At 35.6% G+C, this 24,252-nt stretch overlaps 1 protein-coding gene across 1 annotated transcript; it reads right to left on the bottom strand.

Annotated features, from left to right (window-relative positions):
• Positions 1-5,581: 5,581 nt before the first annotated feature.
• Positions 5,582-12,539, bottom strand: LOC134241904 (uncharacterized). Its single transcript, XM_062723921.1, has 3 exons — positions 12,364-12,539; positions 9,477-9,647; positions 5,582-9,326 (listed from the first exon to the last, which is right to left on the bottom strand). The coding sequence occupies exons 1-3, from the start codon at positions 12,537-12,539 to the stop codon at positions 5,582-5,584; spliced, it is 4,092 nt and encodes a 1,363-aa protein (XP_062579905.1).
• Positions 12,540-24,252: the final 11,713 nt, after the last annotated feature.

Raw genomic sequence — 24,252 nt, forward strand, 5'->3', positions numbered from 1 at the left:
GCATTCCTTTAAGGGCCTTTTCCTGGTCACTTTGACCCATAGGGGCACCATATTCTCTGCCCCGTTCTTCCATGTGAAATATTTCACACACCAGCTACAGCCACAAGTCTCCATAGAAGGCTCATCATCCACAAACCAGTGTGGAAAAGGCATTTCACAATGCTCGCAAATTTGATAAGTCCTATGATGCCATCCTGGATAGTCATACACCGTAAATGTACACTCATGGATGTTCTCCCTATCACAGTAATGACATATTTTCTTTTCTTCTTTAAGCCAATACAACATTCTCCAAACAAAATGCATGATTGGAAATGAGCATAGTCAGACTGAAACCTCTGTTTTATACCTAGACTCTGTGACGTCATCACATGTCATCAAATGTGATACAATCGGCTTAATTAAAAAAAAAAAAGAACGAACAAGACTTGTTTCTGTGTTTACAGTTTTTTTTTTATTGTTCAAAACGACACAAAGGACAACTTTTGTAAGAAAGCCTTATAATGAACTTGTAGCACTTTTCACAGCAGGGATATTTCATGCACTGCTGACATTTCCATTTTCCTTGGGTGTTGTCTTCCCAACAGGAGGGGCACCTCTCGATCTTGGTATTTCTTCTCATGAGCTTGGCCCAAGGTGGTATCATATAATCAATACCATATTTCCACAGGAAATATTTCAGGCACCAATCACAGTGACAACGCTCCAAACTAGGGGGATAGTCTATTGTCCAGTGAGGTATGCGTTCTCCACATTCATTACATCCCCAATAGACATCAATAACTTCATCGTCACTGTCATACACTGGTATTCTGCTGACCTCTGTCAACTGGTTACGACAATGAGGACATCTACTACGTTCTTGTTCAATAAAATAATACATTCTCCACACGTAAGTCATGATTGCTAAAATGAGCACAGTGACCTCAAAGCAAAGATTTATATATATATCTGATGATGGCTATTTTTAGCATCTCGGAAAAAACAACACAAGATTTTTTTTCTCTCTCTAAGGTTTTATTCATATAAACAACAACAACAATAACAACAACAACATCTTCATCATATTAACAAACATTCAAAACATTGGTGCAGTTCATTTTTGTTTTGGTATAGGAAACAATCTGCTCATGTACAAATATTCGGTTTCACTGACATAGTCTTACAATAGACTCTCATTTTCTCTATCTGGTTTTAATTATTTATTTTTTGACTCCCGAATTAACTTGGTGAATTTGTCTTCTTGGTCGTAGGTGTATGATGCATCATGGTAGGACTAGGCATGATGTAACCTACTGAAGAACTGACACAGACCATCCAATACTCTCGATTAGGATCGTGTAAAGCTAACATGACCACACTCGTGATGATGAGGGAAATACAAATGAATAATTGTGCAAAATACACAATTTCTTCTCGAGGAATATTCTCTCCACAAAATTTCCAATGAGGTGTTACTGGATGAGATCCGTTTGAGGAATCCATGAATCGAAACTAGGGGGATATCCTTTCCACCGGACTTTAACTTCTTGAATGATTTTCTTCCCTATGCGTCGCTTTTTATACCCCAAGATTTCCTCCACTTCGTAAACATCGTCTTTTTTAATGATCTGTTGTAATTCTTTCTCGTAAAAAGTGCCTTCTAATTCCTCACCGTTGTAATCTTGTACCCGATACACGTAAGGGTAACGACCGGGGACTCTTTGAGAAATGGTAAACAGTTCTGTAGTCCAGTTGGGTAAATATCCTTTTTCAAAAGTGCGTTTGGCTTTACTGATGCGCACCTGATCTCCCGTTTTAAATTTGGGTTTTCTAAGGGATTTTTGAGATTGCCCATATAAAGTTTTCCAGACTTTTAACACATTGGAAGGCTTCACTTGAGCTGGAGCTCTTTGGATACTGCGATGGAAAGTATGATTGTAAGCATACACTAAGTCCGGTAAGACCTCTAAATACCGCCTGGTTTTATGACGGGTGAAATAGCGCCACATGCGTGCTTTGAGAGTTCTCTGAAATCGTTCCACGATACTGGCTTTGGTGTCCGTATTGCGAGTGGTAAAGAAATGAATGGATTTAAAAGCCTGTAAGAATTCTCGATTGGTAAATTCTTTGCCTTGATCCGATTGAATGCGGACGGGGCGTCGACCGTCTTGTTGAAAAATCTCTTGTAATCCTCGAATCATTTCTTTTCCCGTTTTCTGTTTTAAAGGCACCACCCAAGCATATTTAGATAAGACGTCAATGGCACACAATAAAAACGTATAGCCGTCATTGTGTTTCTTTAAACTGGACACATCAGCTAAATCTAATTGCCATTGTTCGTCTATATCTGTCACTCTCGTCTGCTGTCTCCGAAATTTTCTGTGAATGGGTTTATGTAAGGTATAGGTATCTTGCTCTTTTAACCATTCTCGTATCTTTTTCAAAGAAATCTTATGTCCCAGACTTCTGACCTGACGATACAAAGCTTGTATCCCCCCATACCCTCTCTTGGGATTGTAATAAATCTCTTTTAAAATGTCTTCTACTTTCTTCTTCTTCATTTTTTAGGCAATGAAAGCCAATCTTCGTTGATTTGTTGTAATTTCTTCTTTTCTTCTTGGGTTTTTAACTGCTTTTTAATTGCTCTAAAGGGACTGATTCTGGGTGTGAATGTTTTAAGCACTCTTGATCTCTCTTCTGCAGGTCGACTAATAGGGGTTAAAAAGGAAGAAGAAGCATCCTGAAATCCGCTCTCTTCTTCATCTTCATCACTTAAGATCCCTTTAGGAGTACTGATTTTCCCTGGTTTCTGCATGGCTTTTATAAGGTTTTGGTTTTTCACGTAGTCCATGGGAGCATGGGTCTCTTTTAAAGCTTGAGCAAATTCATCTAATCCTTTAGGAACGGGATGGTTTTTCAAGGGTTTGTTTCTCATGTTTTCAGCCATTAAATCCACAATATTAGAATTGGGTACTTTATGACCTCGATAACTGATTTCTCCGTCTTTATCCCAAGTCAACACTTTGGTTTTCTTTAAATGATTTAATAATAATTCAGCTTTCCTTTGCATGGGTTTATTCACGCTTTGAATGATTTGTTGATCGATCTCGGAAGTGGTACCCGACTTTTCTGGTCCAGCTGCTGCTGGTGCTGCTGCTGCTGCTGCGGGAGCTGAAGCTACTGCTGCTGCTGCTGCTGCTGCAGGGACTACGGGTGCAGGGGCTGGTGTTTTTGGAGTCGGTGGTTCTCTAGCTTGTTGTAAATAATTCCTATAGCGATAAAGTTCTTGACCATATAAAGCCACTTTTTCTTCTGGGGTTAAATCTTCACGCTGTGTAATCTCATCCAATTCCTGACCTAAGCTAAGGGTGGTTTGAAATTCTGGGGGTTTGGGTAATTTTGCCTTGAGTTCATTCAACAGAACTTCAGGCACCAAGACCATTTTACGACTCATTTTAGGAGGTCCAAAAGTAAAGGGGCTGCTGCTGCTACTAACAGAGGAAAAAAACCTCCTTTCTGCTTGACTAATAAAGCTCGTCTTTTCTGAATGGATTGGGGTCGAACCAGTCTCCTGAAGATGTGTTTCTTTGGAGCTAGTTTTCGTTTCTGAGCCGAATTGAGAGGTAACACCCCTTTTAATAGGTTGTAGACAATCTCACAAATTTTCAGAATACAGTCTCCAGAACAATGTTTTAAAATTCCGGTTTTTAAGGAAGAGGAATAGTGAGGGTCCGATAACACTCTTAAAAGAGGGGCATGAGCTCTTAATCGTGTAGAACAACCCTTTTTCTTCTTCTTCTTCTTAGCCATCTTTTATAACAATGAAGAAAGGTTTCCCATGTCACCCCCTTTTATAGTCTCTCTCTCTCTCTTAAGGAGGGGCATACCCCCCGTGTTTGTCGATCTCGTGTTTATCTCTACTTTTCTCCCTGACATAAATTTTTCCACAATATCGACATTTATATCTCATGCCTTTAGGTAGTTGAGGCGTCGTCGAGGGCATCAAGGGTTGAAAGCGCGTAATTTTGGGAGAATGAATGGGGACTTTAATTCCAGGGGAGGGAATTCCCACATTCACTCGAGGAAACACTTCTAAATCACTGGCTCTTTGACTGCCTATGGGTCCCATAGTACGATCCATTCTCAGTTCTGCTTGTTTCTTTAACAACTCCTTCATCGTTTTTTGTCTTTGGTCCTTATAATACTGATTTATTTCTTGTTTCAGACTTTCGGGCATGGCTTTACGTTGAGCGAGAGTTTGAGGGGTGGATTTGGTTTTCACCGCTTTTTTCTTTGAAACTGTTTTTTTCTTGGGAGCTTTTCTCTTCTTCTTCTTTCTGCTCTTTTGAGCTGCTCCTCCTACTCGCACCATCCAATCGGGAAACACTCTTTGTTTCTTATTATCGACTCGCACTACTACACTTTTCAACCGACGAACACGTGGTTTTTTAGGGCTGTTCCACTTGAATAAATGACGAATGATCACTCCACCAAGAAACCCAGCTCCTCCGCGTTTTAAAATGGCATTTTTTCTGTCTTGATCACTGGCCGACTGATCGGCTATGATACTTAAATCTTGACGATGATTATTAATAAATTTTTGGGTCTGTTTATTAATAGGTAGTACACCCTTCATTAAATTTCGAGCCCCCATGGCAAACCAATTCAATAAGGCTTTACGCCCTAATTCGATTAAATGGGCTCGTTTAGCGGGATCTCGTTCCCGCTGTAAACGTCGTAAGGTTCTCACTAATTTACTCTTGGCAGATGGAGCCATGATGATTGATCAATGATGAATGACTAAGATGAGCGTGATACACTTTTATTTATACTCTTGAGGCATGTGCACAGTCAGCATTTCAAACATTCGACTTCTCAATCTGTATTCGTCTGGGGTCTGAGGACTTAGGTCGACTAGTAAATATCCATGAGGAGGACTAGTGGCATCTTGATAAGCTGACATCAAATGAGGCAGGGCTAGTTGACGACTCAAGACACTGACCTGAGATTTATCTCTAGGGTTTTTAAATAGGACCAAATAATGAGCATTCAAACTAATAGTGCGATGGGAGGCTGCCCGATCAAATAAATTCTGAGTGATGTAAATCACACTGGTATTCCGATGATGGGCTTTACGGGTAAACCAACCCACAATCGATTCGATGGCTTTTCCTCCCATCATGTCGTCAAAAATGAGTAAGTGAGGAATATTTAAATTGGCCACTAATTTCTCATCGTCTTCAGGAATATTTCGAATGAAGGACACCCGATCTGTTAAAGACGTATAAGCAGGTTGCCATTCTCGATAGCACCAGACGATTTTTTGAGGCATGGGGGTGATCCAGTGTAAATTGTTCACCAATTTCTTGACAAATTCTGTTTTCCCCGATTTAGAGGGCCCTGCAACCACCATGGTAAATTCGTGTTTCAGTTGAAAAGAGGGGAGGGGTGTCTCCTGGGAATACATGTTGATCAATGAAGGAAAAATGGGGTTCAGGGGTCTATTTATACTTAACACAGCAATTAACTTTTTATTTCTTTTACCTCGATCGTATAAAAAATAACAACACATCAAATTTTTTTTTTGCATAAAACAATTTTAATAACCATAAGGCAAAGTGTTATAATTCTCTACAATTTGTCTCTTGTCATACACAATTCTATATTGTTTTTCTAAAGGCATGGTCTTGACTTCATGGTGACGGGTCCTTTGTATTTTGTAGGGATAGGAGACCTGGATTTCATCTATTTCTTTCTTCAACATTTTTTCTAAAGTCTCTGGAGACACGATCTGGGAGGCCCGATAGTTCAGAGTCAATCCTTTGACTTTGCACACAGATTTTCCTTTGGCTGTGACGTAAGCATAATTTTTAGGCCCTCCCGACATGAATTTAATGATGCGGTCCCCATCTAATTCGTCCGTCCATCCTCCCAAACTGTTGACAATGGTAGGGTTAAACAGTCCCTCCTTATGTTGATAAATGATACTGTCGGTATCGAAATACAGGGTCCGCTCTCCCAAGGGTTGTAAAGTTTCATACAGATGCAAACGAGCGTGAGCTGTAGTGAAACAGGCCAACACTACGTTTCCAAAAGGGCATTCCTCGACGAATTCCTGTTTCTCCTGGTAATTGACCAACATCATGTCTGCATCGGGGTTGTCTGTATTTTCCAACAGTTCTACTCCTTTGATGTCTAAAGTAGAGTCTTGTAAGAGTTGCTGTAATTCCTCTTCTTCTGACAAGTATCGAGTTTTGGGTAGGAGTAGGCGCTGGGCGAATTTTCCCCACAAACAATTTAAAAACAATTTAGCAATGGTCCTCAGCACTGGATTTTTTTCAATCTTCAAAGGATCCATCATGATGCCTTCTCGATTCAACACATCATAGATATACGCTCGTTTCTGTTCCTCCGTCTGACAGTCGGTCGGGAATCCAGAGGCCTCTTGCTTGATTTTCAAAAAAGTATCAATGTATTGTCTAAATAAATCCGTACTGCTTTTAGGGAAATGCCATACTTCGTAGATACGATCCAGTTTGTACCCCATGTCTAAAGCTTTGTGTAGTTCTGTCGTCACCCAGGTCCCCGTGAGACTGCGTTGTTGGTCGTTATGTCGACATGAATGGCTTGAGGTAGGCTCTTGATGTTCGGCACACGTTCGACATAGAGGAAACAGTAACTTGCCTCCCGTCCGATAAGGTAAGACGGGATGATAGAGACCTCGTGGCGGTAAGACCCGACAGTGGATCAGGCCAAAATAAGTTCTCACGTCTTGAAAATTCTCAGTAATGACTTCAGGGTGGCCCACTGGAAATGGCTTGTGTTTTAAAACGTAGGGATACAAGGAACAGACGTCCACGTATCGCATGTCCCCTTCCTGGCAATACAAGCGTGTAGCATTGGTTCGGCCTCCGTATAGGGCCTGGCGAGGATTTAAGGGATCCTGAAGGTCCAGGTGTTGTAGGAAGGTCTGTATATTCACTTCTCTTTGTACTTGTTGATCGAATTCGTGCTCCCATATACTGTGTACGGTGTACCCCATTTCCTGTAAGACTACACTCCGTCTCAGGGTTTCTTCGTATAATTCCTGATACGTAAAGTTTGTACGATGTGGATGAGTTTCAGTCTTTAGATTCGGATAACAGGTGGGGCATCCGTGCCAATAACAGCCGTAAAATTCGTACACAGTACGGGTGGCTTCCTCGTATCCGTCTACCATATACTTTCCTATTTTCACTTCTCCCCCGTTTCTAGCGTGTCGAATGACTTGGCCACTCTTGTGACAGATCCAGTGAAGCCAACGACAGGCTTTCATGGAATATTGACGAGCAGGTTCATAACCCAGATTTGGAATGATAGCAATGGTATTTTTGGGCATGAATCCTCGACGATAGGCTAAATTGGCGGCACTGGCAAAAGTGATGGATTCCTGGAAGGGGTCCACTTTGACCAGGCTCTTGAGTGTGCCCCTAAACTGAACACAGCATCGTCGCAAGATATCCACGTCGGAGATACAGTACTCTAAAAATTCTTTCTGGAAATCAAACACTTTTCCTTCTTGTTGTGTGTACCATTCGTAAAAATCCTGTCGTCCGGCCGTAGACATGTCGTCTGGATTATAGTAAGCCGCTGGCGGGTAAGGTCCCACGTAATTCTGGTTCTGTTCTGTGTTGAAAAAATGGGGAAAGTATCCTTTCTTCAGTTCTGTGAACCCAAAAGCTGAAGGCATCTTAGCCAGAGCAAAGGGTAAAAAATTGTACGAGTCCAGGAATTTCAGTCCACAGATCTGCATGGATAAGATCTTACTGCCATTCATGATGACTGTAGGTTTCATACAGGCCGTATGCACCAAGTAATTCAAAATAAACTGACCATCATAGCCTTTAAAATTGTGGGCAATGATGACAGCTTCGTCGTGTAACAAGGTGGAATTCTTATTTCCTGTGTCGGGTTGTAATAACCAGTCCATGAACTGTCTTAAGGTCTCTGGTCCTTGAAATACGTGTTGACGGGATCCCATGTGTCGACAGTGAGGACAGGGATCTTCTATGGGTAAGTGACCGCAATGTTGACATACGCGGTGAGCCACACATAGATTAGGGATGTGGGTGCCTTTTTCCTGGGTACATTCGAAATCGAAATAGATGTAGAACTGTAAGGTGTCTTTGCCCTTCTTCTTTTTTTCTGGCTTGAGTTGAACGTAGCACTGATGATCGGTGTCTACGGTTTTCTTGCAGATCTTACATTGTTTCTGTCCTCCACACTGGTGATGAGCGAGTATTGTTTTACCCATCCATTTCTCACAGTGCTCGCATCGGCCCATTAAATTGCACACAGTGGTCGTGGTATTTTTACTGTAAGGCCGTAAATGATTCTCGTAGCAAGTCCTGCTTTTAAATAAACCCTGGCATTCGTGACATTGAATGCGAGTCCCGTCTGGAGCACAAGGGGTGTTTGTTAAACAAAAGGAACAGCGATGAGGGCACTGGGTCCGATGGTATTCAATATGACTATAGCCCACATCGCAATGATCACAGTAATAAGGGTTGCCCGTCACTCCTGGCATAGATAGGATGGCATCGTAATGCTGGTCGTCTAACAGAACATTCAAACAAGTTCCGTCTCCGTAGCCTTTGTAAACGGGTTCTAAACAGAGTTTAGAGGATGTAGACTTGAACTGAAATACTTTCAGTCTATAGTCAGGGGCTAACACTTGTTGTAGCTTCGTCCACTCTGCAGGGCCACAGGGTTGATTTGTATCACACCCGGCTTGTTCCATGAGTGCTGTGGCTTCCCGTTTCTGGTCTAAGTATTTATCGCCTTTCCGCATACGTAACCATTGTTTTTCCCATTCTGGGTCGGGGTTTTCTGGTTTTTGACTGTGTAAACGGGCGACGACTATGGCTCGAGGTAGACACAAAACATCCCAAGGATTCTCGATCTGAATGATAGATCGTTTCCCCTTCTTGAAACTCTCCTTATTCACTTGTAGATGTTTCGTATTTTGTCCACCACTTCCTTCCGGATATTTGACATGAAACATGTCGAATTCCACAGCGCCGTCCGTGATTTTAAAATCCTTTTTGGATTGTTGCACGGCTTCTATTTTGTCTAAAATCAGGTCCTCGTTGAAATGTTTACATTGGGTAAACTCGTACCAAATGTCTGAATCCAGAGACGGGTGACGAATATTCAGCCGTAAATAATCGTTGGGATTACACTGCATCTGATATTTCACGTTGTCAAGCATGTCCCGAAATAAACGGCGAATAAATCCTCTGTTCTCGTTCTCTGGAAGTTCCTTAAAACTGATGGTGTAAACATCTTCTTTGGCTTTGAATTTCCTGGAATGACGGGCCTGATTCAATCGGATTTTGTAGTATTCCGAAATTAATTTCGGTTTTGGCTGTTGTTGTTGTTCGTGCGCTGGAGAGGAAGGTGGGGATGGTAGGTTTTCTTCCTCTTCCTCTCGTTGTTGAGCAGTCCTTGATCACTGTAAGCTTCGTAAGAGCCGTGCATTTTGTCTGCGTAATTCCCATTCTCTTCTTCTTTGTCTACGAATAATAGCTTCTAATTCCTTTTCTCTTCTTCTCTGTCTTAATCTCTGTTGTGCTGCTAATAATTTCTTAATAGCACTGTCGAAATCCATCTGTATGGCAATAAGTCTGGCAAACAAATGAGCTTCAATGTCTCATTAACACAGTTTTTATAGGTACAGTAAGACCCGTTTAGTACGAACACAGATATTGCGAGTTTTACCGTAAAACGACGTCATAAACGTCTAGACTGTGATCGCTGCCTACTTGATGACGTCATAATGCTCTATGCAGTCTAGGCAATTCATTCTGGATCCTTCTCAATCATTCTAATGTTATGACGTCACAATGCATAAGTCATAGGCATATTAGTTCTGGGTCCCTTACGAACATTCTAAATGTTACTTATATACTGCACGTGCTTTTCATGCTGAACAAGTTCTAGATCCTTCTCGATCATACTGCATCTGCACGTGCTGCCTTAGTAGTTTTATTAAAAATATGCTGACTCCGCCAAAAAAAAGTGCACTCATTTGACCCCCCCATCCAGACGCTCTATACTACTGATAAATCGTAGAAACGTTAAACATTCATTAATTTCTTAAGGGTCTGAAGACTCAACTTTAATTTATTCAGTGCGAAAGGGTCTGATGACCCCATATTTATATGTCCTTTAAACTTTAAAACTAAAAGTAAATAACACGTAGGACTAATTGCAATGTGACCCTTGACATTTGTTCTTTAACATTGTTAGTGTAATCAAAATTGGCGAATTTAAATTTTAGCGCAGTCCCTGGGTATGGGTTTTTTTTGGCGGAATCATGAATAAGCACTACATACGTCCGAATCATGTTTTGTATAAATAAATGATTATAAGCGTTATTCATAAGTTAGCGCATTGTTGTCAGCCGCTAAAATATAAATCCCGCATTTTTTAAAAGTACAATCCCAAATTATTCAGTATAATGTAAGAAAGCATTGTTGAAAATGGCTTTTCAGCGCGCCCCCAAAACTGTAAAGAGTTTCTTTGACATGTAGAAACTATTAATGGGGGAAAGGGAGAGTAGAGTCCTTATTCGCAATAGGCCAGTCATTACAGAGACATTGATATAGGTTGACACTTCACTGACGTATACGATTTTTCTTCTTGCTTATAACATTTTTTTTATTCAGAAAACCCTTAAAAGAACTTTAGGTTTGTCTAGCCAGAAAATGTCCTGTCCTCTATTGTAGCAATCTCGTTTGAAGAAAAGTCTCTAAAACATTGAAGAGAAAATGTCAATAGCAAGTTTTTTTTAATGTAAGATATAAATATATGTTTATGCTTCAAGAAAAATACAGATGATTACATGGAACATTTTATTACCCTCACAATGCAAATATATTGAATTAACACGGAATAAACGGGATTAGCTGTTGATCCCTTGCAAGGCCAAGCTTACTTTGTATTTTTGTATCATGGAGATTATGTGTTTGTTACCTTGGAAGGTTTTTTGCATGTTTTTTTTGGTGTCTCATTAGTTATAGTTGATTATGTAATCTTATGTCATAATTTTGGATTTTACATGTATGTATTTTACATGTTTTTTAATCTTAAAAATTTTTATCTCAATTTGAGTAAAATCTTTCGCAAAATAGTCTGGTGTTGTGTGTTTTTTGCTACTTCAATACAGGGTAAATCAGCATTCACTGAGCAAATCATTTCGGTTATGATGAAAGAGAAAGGCATAGAGGACATTTAACGCTTTATAAACTGCGGAGTGTCATTAAGAATGAGTGCGCCGAATATTATAGTTTGGAGAATAGATTTCTCATAAATATCTTAAATTATGAACTTACAGCAGCCTTTTCTATCTTTTCAATCATAAAATGAATCCAAACATTGAATTTTACTATTAAGAGGATTGATATGTCATTTCATATATTTCAATGAGTAATTGCACCTGATATTTTTGGATGTTAACAAAAAATTAAAAAATTTTAAAAAGATAAATCGCAGAGACACTGACCCAACCACATATGATTTTTTTGGTCAAGATCATAGGTCAAGGTCATTTAGAATATCAGATATAATTGAAATGGAACAAACACCCTGACCAGAGACTTTGTGAGCATGTTCAAATGCACCGAATGTCGAAATAACGTGTCGAAAGCTGTAAACGTATCCATGCCTTGCAATATAATTACTGCACCAATTCGAATATGTGCATATGCCAAGAGATTTACAACCTAAAATATTTTAATTGAAATATGTATTACGAAAATTAAATAGTAAACTCCATGAAAACAGTAAACAAACTGCATCTCATACAACATATTAACTTATGCTTAGTCGTGATGATTAAAAGTTTTGACAGACTCTCTCTATATATCTCTCTCTATATCTCTCTCTCTATTTCTCTCTCTCTCTCTCTCTATTTCTCTCTCTTTCTCTCTCTCTCTCTGCTGAGCAATTCATTTTGGTCGAGCAATTCAAATTTGTAATAAAAACTATTTAACAGTTAAAGTGAATCTAGTAACAATGTGATAGGTACATGTAAATGTGAAAGGTAAAAAAAGCAATGGATCTACAATGAAACGTTTCATTTATCATTAATTGTTATTTTAAAATTTCGCGAAGTAAAGTTGGCAAAGAACTGAAACAAATTGTTGACACCGATAACTGAACTTTTAAAATACTTCAGAGTTCATTTTATATATTTTTTTTTCATGCAAGACCATATTTCATCAAAACAGCTTTTATTTCCTGAATGAAAATAGTAATTACAGGTGAGACATTATATTCTTCTTTTATGATTTACATCAAATTAGAAATAAATTGTATACTTAATTACAAAGTACTTACAATTGACATGTGTCGCTGGGGAGTGTGGAGGGTAATTCTGTTAATCTTTTTCCATCGCAATCTGCGTATTGTCCAGAGCATATCGATGACTGTTTACAGGTACAAGGGCTACAGGCTTCAATCATAGAATCAAATAAGAAAGCACAGAAAACCAGCGCCCACAGTGTGAAATGCATCTTTCAAACTTGTATGCTATGTCTCCGACTTGTGTCAAACTGTAGATGTGCCGTACGAAGACAAACACTTTCGAGCATTTGTTGAGGAACTTCTCATCCTTTAGATACAGCCGCATACGGATATTCTACATAAGTGATACAGATTTTCCTTCATTGACACCATTTTCTCTTTCGTTAACGCATGATCTGAATACATGTACATCTTCTTGTAGTTCTAATATCACCGTTACTAATCTAATGACTTACAAAACCAAATATTAACTTACTGTGAAATCACAAATTTTCGTGTGTGTGTGTGTGTATGGGGGGGGGGGTTATTTTCGTTGTTTTTGTGGTATGACGAGACCCACGAATTCATGTCCACCTAAAAATGTAAAATGCATAAGTAGTCATTAATTCTTCATCTACGAAATCAAATCCCCATGAACCAAACGATTTTCCTCGAAACACAAAAATATGACTTCATGAAAATATATGATTTTTCAGTAATTTGTTTATTTAGTACTTGTTTTTTGTAAGATACAAAATAAATATGTGTAGTGCTAACTAAATAAATCTACTCTAGCCAAAATTAAAATTATGATTCAGAATGTCTAGTCTGGTTTTAATTATTATTCTGTTGTGTCATTGGTGCATAAATCAGATTTATACCCCTCGATAATGCAAACACAGGAAGTGAACTTTCAACCTTTTAAAGTTATATTTAACTATTAAGGATGGCTAATAGACATTCCTCGTGATATGTTAGACGCTAATGGTAATCTAACAACCAAGCTATATGATAAACGTGATGACTTTAATTTTTCTATCGTCAACTTCCCTTACTTATGCAGCAATATAACTTCATCACCTGCATACGGAGTATATAAATCTCAGTTGATTCGTTACGCAAGAGCATGCTCTACGTATGAATAATTTCTGAAACGAGGTAAATTATAGACAAGCAAGTTGATGAAACAAGAATATCAGCAGTCTCGTTTCAAGTCATTATTTCGTAAGTGATATGGTCAATGCAATGACCTTGACAGCAAAATCAATTTTCCATTGAGTTAAGTGATGACATTTTTTATACCAATTTTGAGTCCATTATTTAAACACTGAATTGATGACAGAGTTTTCCGTTATTTCCTGATCATGACAAGGAGCACACGGCGGGTGTGACCGGTCAGAAGGGGATGCTCACTCCTCCATGACAACTGACCCCACCTCTGATGTTTCGGAGGTCCGTGTTTGCTCTGATCCTATTTTGTATTATTTTATGGACTTTGAGATTGAATATTGTTCGTCATTTGTCCATGTATAAAAATAATTTGATCACGTCAATCCATGACTTCTTAATATCCTTTATACGCTTAAAATTCTCAAGAGGATTTGAAAATTGAAATTCTTTAGAACACAAAACTCTACTAAGATAGGAATTCAAATTCCGTTTTTGAAATTAGTAAAATATCACAAGAAACATCAAAAAACTATCATTTGTAGTTAAATTAGTTATAGGTAAATCTAAAAACGTCGGGAGTTATATGATGTTGTAAATTTTGAATTTACGGGCTGTCACCCGATTGAAAATTTACTAGTACGACATGACAGTTACCTTTTACCAGTTACATTATTGATTGGTATAAATCTGGATTATGCACCAGTAAGAGATAAAATGATGTAAATAAAGCAAGATCCGTATTATGTGTGTAGTTTATCGGTATTGCATGTACAGGATGACAAACATCCTCAACTTATGTACGAAAGTGTTTGTCTTAGTAATTCACAGCATATTTTTGTTTTTACATCAGACAGATTGATAAAGTGACAATATACAAATAAAAGAAAAGAATAATCATTGATGATTCTAAATATAACTCCTATTGACTTACTTAAAACTAACTGACGATTTAAAATATTCCGGCAGCGCATTGATCTTTTTTATCAGCTTAATTTTTTCTGTGGTTGTTACTGTAAACGTATTCCATTTGGCGATGTATTCTTTTTTGCGTTCTTGGCGGAAAGAAACTTCCGCTAATTCATGTACAGCGCTAAATGTCTTACACATACATTTATATACATTAATAAAAACATTAAGAAATGCGCTAAATCAAATCTATGCTAACTTGTTCAAAAATCAATTGTCGCCAAATATTGTACACTCTAAATATAATACATTTACAGTATATCTTACTTTAGGTTTTAAGATTTAAGTACATATTTTTACGTGCGTGATAATTACTTAATGAAATAAAATATTTCTTGGCATCCTAAATTCTATTTGTTTATAAAATATTTTTCATTAACTTGTGGATATTTCTCTATATTCTATATTGAGCATTCTATTAATCAAACTTCATGGATTATAAGAAAACATAAAGACGGCAGTTCACTGTGAACCTGACAATGCCTCGAATCACTTCAAATTTGACAGGTAAAATTAGTCGATTTTTTGGAATTCAGAAAAATGGATTCTTCTAACGCCATCTTGTAAAATCCGAGTATACTCCTAATTCCTGATGTAACGTGAGTACATGTGAACTGATTTTGACCTCATGTACATGTAATGTATGCGGATATGACACCTATTATCCTTTCCCAAACTATCCTACAAGTGCAAAAATAATTCCTGGCTTCGTTCTGCACCAAAGAAGAATTTAACTTTACGTTAAATTTTCCCCGTTAATTCTTTCAGCCGACTTATAATCAAACTGCTTGAAATATTACTTCAGTTACTGAAACGAATCTTAGAAAACTATTTCCTTAATAAACTTTATATACCAAAAAAGAAATTTGAAATTTCCGCAAATTTTGAAAGTAAATTATGCAGTAGAACTTAAATATAAATGCTAAATTATTTTAATCTTTTTAAGTATTTATAACTTTGATCTTTTAAACTATTTTTTTCACTATACTCTCAAATATCTACCTTGTAATTCTTTACCTAAAAATGTTTAAATAGCATTATTTTGTGGGTGAACTTAGTGAAAAAAGATGTGTTTGTAAAATACCCCGGTACTCATTCCCCAGCATGCCAGCTTATGGTTGAAGTTTCCCGAGTGCAAGTATAACTAAAAGGTCAAGGTCAAAGGTCAAAATTGTTGATATCCAAGGAAGGTCTTTTCACAAAGAATAAACCTGTGAAATATGAAAACCCTACTACTATCAGCTCAAAAGTTATGATTAAAGTGAAAGTTTTTAACAGAAAGTCAAACTAGAAGATAAAGGTAAAATATTTAAACGAGGCCCGTTCTAATTGATCTGAGCTTACGTTTTAACGCAGTGTCGACTCAAGCACGCCACAATACCTTTGACTGCCGTCACAATTGAACACAATAACGTCACAGTTAAAATGACGTCAAATTGCGCTAAAATGTTTCGCTGATCTTGCTTACATGGTAGCTCTATAGAATTAGGGAATAACTATCTTCTAATTTGGTATTTGCGACCGTTAATGCTGATTTAACGGTCGCAAACTGAGTTTTTTTAAAACGGATGTTTGCGACCGTTAAATCAGCAATAACGGTCGCAAATACCAAATTAGAAGTTTAGTTATTCCCATTCTAATGCAATCCATGCATTTTGTTTGTTGTTTACGTCTTATTTTGTTGAGTTTTATTACATGAAATACGTCCCAGGGCATTGTGTATTTTGCGTCGCTCTATTATGACGTCACAATGATAAGCTTTCACTCTCGTTAAGGTCAAGATCTAGTAAATAACTTGAGGCTAATATTTTGGTGCTAGATCTATTATGACGTCATAATCAATTTCAACTTCCTTTTTCCCGTACTTTACGGCTTTAGCAGAATTATGTAGAAAATAGGGTTTTTTCATGTCATTCAATTTGAAATCATATGAAAAGTAAACCGGAAACTAATGTTAAATTTGATATTGATTTAAAGAAGAGGCCAGGAACATACTAATTACAGTTTTCTGAGAGACTGTAGGCAATCTGGATACATTTCCTATGCCGAATACGAAAAAAAATCCCATATTTATGACTAGTTTTCTTAATTTTTCATTGAAAATGATTGTTTAAAATACAGTTTTTCATCTTGTTTACCAACAAATTATGTCCCGAAACACCTTATTTGACCAAGGTAAAGTTGTAAAGCATCAATAAAGGAATTTATTTGTCAAGTTTGATAAATCTGTAGGCACCCTTCATTTACTAGATCTTGACCTTAATGCTCGTTTTACTGCTTCAAACATCAGTGCATTAGCCAATCAAAGAGTGCTTTACAAAACAATTGCATTAGAATATGCATTGAAAGCTGGCATTTCTATTATTTTTTTTAAATATTCAAATTAATAAACAACTTTGGAACCTAATTAAGTTTGAGGGATTAATTTTTTGGTACAGATTCATCAATTTTATTCTGTTTTATTTCAATTTGTGAGTTTAAAAAACAAACACTGTAACTAAAAGTAAACGATTTTAGTCTTTATCTTTGAACATGTTGAAATGTTTATACACACTCTTTTTATTGCGGACTTAAAATATGCATGGATTATCTTCAGTTTTAAAAACTAAAATAAGTCTAAAAATCATTGAAATTGAACCGCCGAAATATTTTATTTTGTATATATTACATGATATTAGTAAAAATTGCAATTTTGTCGCCCTTACCCCCCCCCCCCTCCCTCCTCCCTCTATCCCTTTTTTCCACGTAAAACAACGTCGCGTGTTAAGAGAAAAATAACGCATGGCGAGAAATTTATTTCATAATGTGAGAATTATTTATTTTTTAGAAACTAATACAGTATTTTTATCGTTTGTTGGCGTTATGTAAACCCATTTTGACCTATAAAATATAATACGAAGTTAGATAGAATAAATCCAAATTTTGTGTTTTGACATGCCCCCTTTTCACTGCAATAAAGGCTACCTCCAAATTTCTTTTCATTTTTTATAAGAAGAATGAAAATTGCATGATATATATGAAAAACAAAGAATTTCATCATGTATTTTTTTTTCAATTTGTAAATTACTTTGTTTATTGAATAGTTTTTGTATGTAATTGTGTATAAAAACACGAAAAATGGTTCATATCTTGAAGTGTCCCCATTTGACTACAATAAAGGCAAGGTAACAAAATTTCATTCTAATTTTTCTAAGCATAAAACATACAAATATATTTCCAAGAATTAATTTTTTTTATCATTCCGTTTTCGTAATTTTCAACTAGATCGGGCCTCGTTAATTTGTACCCATTGAAAGGTTTTTTCACAGTAAATACACGAGTGAAGTACGAAAGCCCTAGCATCAACTGTTCAAAAGTAATGGCCAAGATTCAAGTTTTGATACTTTCTGAAAAGTGAGTCATACTCAAAGTTCAAGTCAAAGAGTTACATCTGGCGTTCCGGGAGAAAGGTCTCGTCACAATGATTACACAGGTCTGTGGTTATATGGAAGACATATTTTCAACCACTAAAATGGTATGGCCAATGTGAAAAGTTTTTGCAGACAGACAGACAGGGCAAATCTGTATACATTTACCCCAGAATCTTTGATTAATGAATCAATGCATTTTCAGTATATGATCAATTAAGCTGCATGTGCCTTTACATTTGAATCACCTACCAAGGGCTATTAATTTCTTAATTTTATTAGGACTCAATGCTCATTAAAATCTGGCTAACAGTTTGCTTGTGCAATTAAAAAAAATTTTTGAATAATTCTGATGGAGTTACCTTCCCTTTGATTGGAGGGAGGGGCGGGGGAGCTGTAAATGTTCAAATGTTACCACAGTGTATGACGATGGACAAAAACAGTATACACCTATTTACTGGCTATGAGGACAATAGCTAGTTTATCTTTTTGTCTTCGTGGTTAAAAATATATGTTAAAAAAAATTGCATTTCAAATTTTACATGAAAAGCTTCAAGTAAGTATTTGCAAGTCTCAATGCAATGTTATCAGAAAATCTTATTGATTTTTTTAAAGTATTACCATAATCATGATTATGCTGGTTAAACTTTCAGAATCTGATTTGAAGTCCATTCTAGGCATTTAGATGTGTTTACAAGGATGAAAAAAGGTAGACATCTTAAAATAAATCATAAACCGTTATTGCCTTGAAAGATGATAATTCCTTTACCATCTTTACTGTAAAAAGAAATAAATGCGGTGAGTGGAACTTTCCATCAAATTGTTGTTGTTTTTGTTTTTTCTACATCTCATTTATTAGGTTAAAATATTTTCAATAAATACTTAATTGTTATTAGAGTATTCTTAAACTTCACCTGCATTTTGATATAACGTGCCCGTGTTGATGGATACACCTGGGTGCTGACCAAGATATTAGATAACTCTGCCTCACTGCGTTATCATGGTCAATAATTTCCTATTTGGTAACCCAAGTCTCCATTATGTAATACGCTGAAAAAACCCACATTCCTTAGTTAACATGCAACACACAGTCATAAAGTAATTAAATAATAGTTGTTTTTATGCATTCCTTACCGATAGCTAGGCACTTGCACTTGCAGACGTCAGACTCTCTTTCCAGTGACGTCACTGGTAACGTATATGTAAAACATAAATGGAGGCTGGAAAATTCCGGAAGGTATATTTTATAAAATGTTTTTACGGACGCTACCCAAGGTATATTTGATATTTACGAGGTGTGATCAAAAAGTTCGCAAACTAATTGAATAACTTCCATACAAGAAACAATATTTGGTTTTAATGTTGATTATATTTTAAATTAAACCCCCACCCCCCAATTTTAATGCACATCAACCAACGTTCTGCACATGCGCGAATCACGTGATATTGGCGGTCACGTGACCCCCTCCGTAGCGTTCTGTCACAAAAGTTAAAAGATTTTTCCGAGTTTTATATTTCTTTCCATGTGAGTTAATTTTTATGACAAGAACAGTTAATTGGTCAGAAATAGTCATATCTCGGCAACAGAATGGGTGGATAAAAACATCCTTTCCAAAAATAAGCATGGCGACCATTAAAACACAAATCTTCTGTCTTAGGAGAGACCTTTATTCAAGGTGGATAGAGAATGGATGCATCCTTTTTATCATATCTAATATGTTTAAAATCTAAAGTAAACGATATCTTAGGTATTTAATACTTATATCATTGTTCAAATATTCAGCTATTTTTCAAAGTGCTAATTGGAGGTCTTTGATAGCAAATTGCTTAATTAAAAATACATATCTTTTCAAACTTGCTTTCACTGGGCAAGATGACAAGTATCATTTTTAACCATCAGCCTTCCTTCACTAAAACGATTAATCCAATCATTAATTGTATTTATAGGAACTCATTTATCTCAATAAACTGTGTACAAATTATTATATGATACTGTAGAGGGATTTCTAAGATATTACAATAAATTGTACAGTCGTTTGTTGAAAGAGTTCGACTGAGACAACCATTTTTCGTCACAAGTGACCTAAATAGTGACGTCATTTTCATATTGTGACGTCACAAACAAGGAGAGAAACTTTATTCAGCATATGCTATTTATAGATCTTGTGTATGGCTATGTGTGTAGCGAATTTCATTCTAATCTGAATTGTGGTTTTGTAGATATAGAGATAGTTTGCGAACTTTTTGATCACCCCTCGTATTTGGGTAAATTATTTTTGTATATTATAATTTATATTTTATATAAATTATTTACTCCCTTTTGAGATTTGTTGTGGAATTATCGTGAATTACTTTTTCAATAAAATTTAGTTTTGCTTTTGAATTTGGAATGATTATATCTACCGATCTGTCCATATCCGATGCAAATGACGGGATTGGAGAATTTTTATGTTTAACTTTGTTTTACCGTTTAAGAGTTAATTTTAAACAAATGCGAACTGATAACATCATGCCAAACATGAAAGTGGACGTAAGGTAAACAATGGAAAATAAATTGAAACATAATAGACGCAAAACATGCACGACATTCACAAGACAACAACGCACATATCTGATGATCTGTGAGCTTTCAGTTGTGATTGGGTTTAATAAAAAATCATTATAATGTTTATGTTAAAAAAATATTTTACATTTTAAAGTATTATAGTAATTAAAATCCATGCAACTTCTGATCTAAGGACCCGTTATAAGATGAATTTTTATAGATGGTCATATCATTATGATTACTCTTTTTCGTATATTATCTTGATTAGCTCTCCAAAATCACTTTAAACTATTAAGTAAAATAGTTAGTTGTGCAAGTCAGGCATACCTTTATACAAAAAGTTCTATATTTTAAGCGAATAGTGTAGTCCCTAGCAATAATAAATGTTTAAAGCATTGTTTTTTTCATAATAGCAAAAACTATAAGATAATTTGATTAATAAATTAAATTTGAAATTAAATAGAAATGAAAAGTATAAGATTTATAGTCGACTTACATTTATCATACATGTATTTGATAATATAAATAATATAGAAAATATTATACAGTCTTCTCAAACATTATAGCTTTTCACAAACATGTAAAACACTCTTTTCAATGTATATGTAACATGTGGCTGATATTACACATACTATTTATCATCAGATGTGTAATGTGAGCTTTATAATACAAGTTAACCATAATTTATTAATGTACATGTAATGTGTGGTTTATAATACATGTAAACTATATGTGAAATTTATGCTTTATAAAACAGACACATTGGTAATCTAACAACCAAGCTTTATGATAAACGTGATGACTTCAACTTTTCTATCGTCAACTTCCCTTACTTATCAAAAAAATACCTTCATCACCTGCATACGGAGTATATGAATCTCAGTTGATTTGATAGGCAAGAGCATGCTCTATGTACCAACTATTTGTAAAACGAGGTAAATTATTGACATGCAAGTTGACGAAACAAGAATATCAACAGATTTGTTTAAAGTCATCATTTCGTAAGTTCTATGTTCGATACAATGACCTTGTCAGCAAATACAATTTATCATTGAGTCAAATGATGACTGACGTTTTTCATACAAATTGTTAGTCCATTATTTATACACTGAATTGACGACGGATTTTTTTCTTTACTTCACGATCATGACAAGGAGCACATGGTGGGTGTAACCGGTCCTCACTCCTCCATGGTACCTGATCCCACTTCTGATGTTTTGGAGGTCCGTGTTTGCTCTGCTCTTATTTTGTATTGTTTTATTGACTTTGAAATTGAATACTGCTTGTCAATAAGTTACCTTGTTTTAGAAATGTTCATACGATTGTAATGTCAAATCAAAATGCATGCTTTAAACTTTTTGCACCCTGTCCATGCTATGTTGTGTTGAATGCAATTGATTTCCATTCACTTTATATGCAGAAAAGCAGTGTAATTGTGAATATACAGAAATAATTTAATTTTAGTTGTAACACGTCATTTGATTGGTTAAACAGTTTTATCCCTTTGGTATAACATAACCTGCCTACGTCACAAATAGTTACGTCAAAAACAAATAACTCCGCTCACCGTTAACTTTTTAAATACGCGATTTTTGAAGCCTTTTTCCGAAGGATAAAATGGGAAAATATTCTCAATTTTCTCATTTTTTAAATTTTATTAAAAATTTTTTCCGACAATATCATAGAAGTCCAACAATTTAATCAACAAGGCATGAGATTGTAATTTTTATATATGAAAGCTAAAGATGGAGCCTAATACCCTTACAAGATGCCCTAAATCACGTAAGGTGTCAGACAGGGTATGTATATAAGGAGAAAGATATAGTAAACATATTATTAATACACTTGTTGAAACAAACTTTGGCTTGTTCTTGTATAACATCAATAAAGATCTAGAGTTCCTGACTTTATACACATGATCCACAATATTTTGTGACACGGCTGAAAACAAACACTCCACAGAGCACAAAAACATTACAGTTTGATATATATAAAAAAAATGCATGGTTGTGTAATGCAAAAACAGTAGATGGAAGTTCATATACAAAAACAGTAGATGGCTGTATATATAAAAAAGCAAAAGATGATTGTACTTGTATAATTCCAATAACAATACAAAGTCACACATGTATCTGTAGAAAAACAGAAACAACAGATGGCTTTACATGTTTATATACAAAAACAATTTTTTTAATACACAAAGATAAAACTTGTAAATGTTCGACGCTTTGTGTAAATGATTTCAGTTTCAACGTTTTATATTTGCCTATTTATGGTATGGGATACATTTGCATCGGCATATTAAGGGTGGTCCGATTTTTTTTTCAGTTTAACATGCGACTTTTATTGAAGCCGACAAAAACGTATCTTCGTTTACAACTTTTTATTGATTAGTGATTGGGAATCTAAAAGATACTAGAATCGAATATTGGTAATAATCGGCTTGGTATAATCGATTAATAATCGATCATAACCGTTAACAACTTATAATAGATAACATCTTAATTTCTTTCAATCTCTAATTGCTATTCTTTAATGAAATAACACAGGGTTTTGTTTTTGAAATTTCATTTTAAAAACAAAATGTGTTCGATGGATGGTGTTGTATGCATGCATTTACATATACATAATTAGCAACAATAAGCAGGATGGAAACAGACGAAATCGAACATCAATAAACGGTGCAAAAAAGTAAACGTCGAGTTGACTACTCACAAAAAGTAAATATCAAGCCGATAGGAAAACATAGAAAATATAAGTCGATTGCCACCAAAAGAATATATTGCATCAGTTGAACACAAAAAAGTAAATATCAAGTCACAGAACACTAAAGTAAATATCACATCGACGACATACAAAAGTAGATATCGTCCGACGGTACATAAAAGTAATGATCAATTCGACAGCACCAAAAAATTGAGTTGATTGCTTACAAAGGGGACACACACACACACACAACCCGCACTGGTTGAAACACATGTTTACTGTGACACGACTGATGGAGATAAAACCGTGTCTCTTCTTTTTCTCCTATTGAGAAAATGTTTCCTTGTTTTTAACACCCATCTAAAACACATTCTATCTTATAATTTCTCCTCTCTCTCACAAAATATACTATAGTCATATAATCTTGAATTTATCTAACTATACTATATCATAGTCTTAGCGTAATTTAATGTTTTACCAGATAATATCAAAGTATATTCAATCTGAACTTCAAATTGTTATGCATGCATTTTGTTGTGTAATTGTTGATTTCTATTTTTGCCTTCAGATTTATGCTTGTATAGAATTACTCAAAAAATTTAATGAAAGAAAATAAAATATTGGTTTCAGGAATCAGCAGACTGCATGAAGTACGACTGTGCTCTCAATGTCAGGGTGACACAGATTTCTATTATAAAACCAGTAAACAGGACCTGTGTCTACAATAGTTATTGAAGCATCATGGTCTAGATACAAATATCCATGATATTGTAATTTACCAAACAAACAAAAAAAGAAACAAGAAACAAAAACGCATCTTAAAGCAGGAGATCTGTGTCAGACATCCGGATAGAATCTATAAAAATAATGTACTTCATGTTGACTTTGACATGGTTTCATTGTTCAGAACACAGAAAGCACAGGTTTGTGGATATTAAAACAACATTTGAAACAAAGCGTCAGCAACACATAGGAATCATCTATATATATCACCAAAAGTGAGACTCTCTTAAACGTACTTTGTCTCCTGACAGAAATTAAAACTGATATAAAAATTCTTCAACGATCAATCAAAAAAACAAGAAATTCCAGAAAATTACAAAAAAATATGCATCGACACAGCAACCTGTGTTAATAATTAATGATTTT

The sequence above is a fragment of the Saccostrea cucullata genome, unplaced genomic scaffold (assembly GCF_032062105.1).
Source record: "Saccostrea cucullata isolate Sc308-1 unplaced genomic scaffold, CSIRO_AGI_Scuc_v1 ctg2681, whole genome shotgun sequence".
Taxonomy (NCBI): Eukaryota; Metazoa; Mollusca; class Bivalvia; order Ostreida; family Ostreidae; genus Saccostrea; species Saccostrea cuccullata.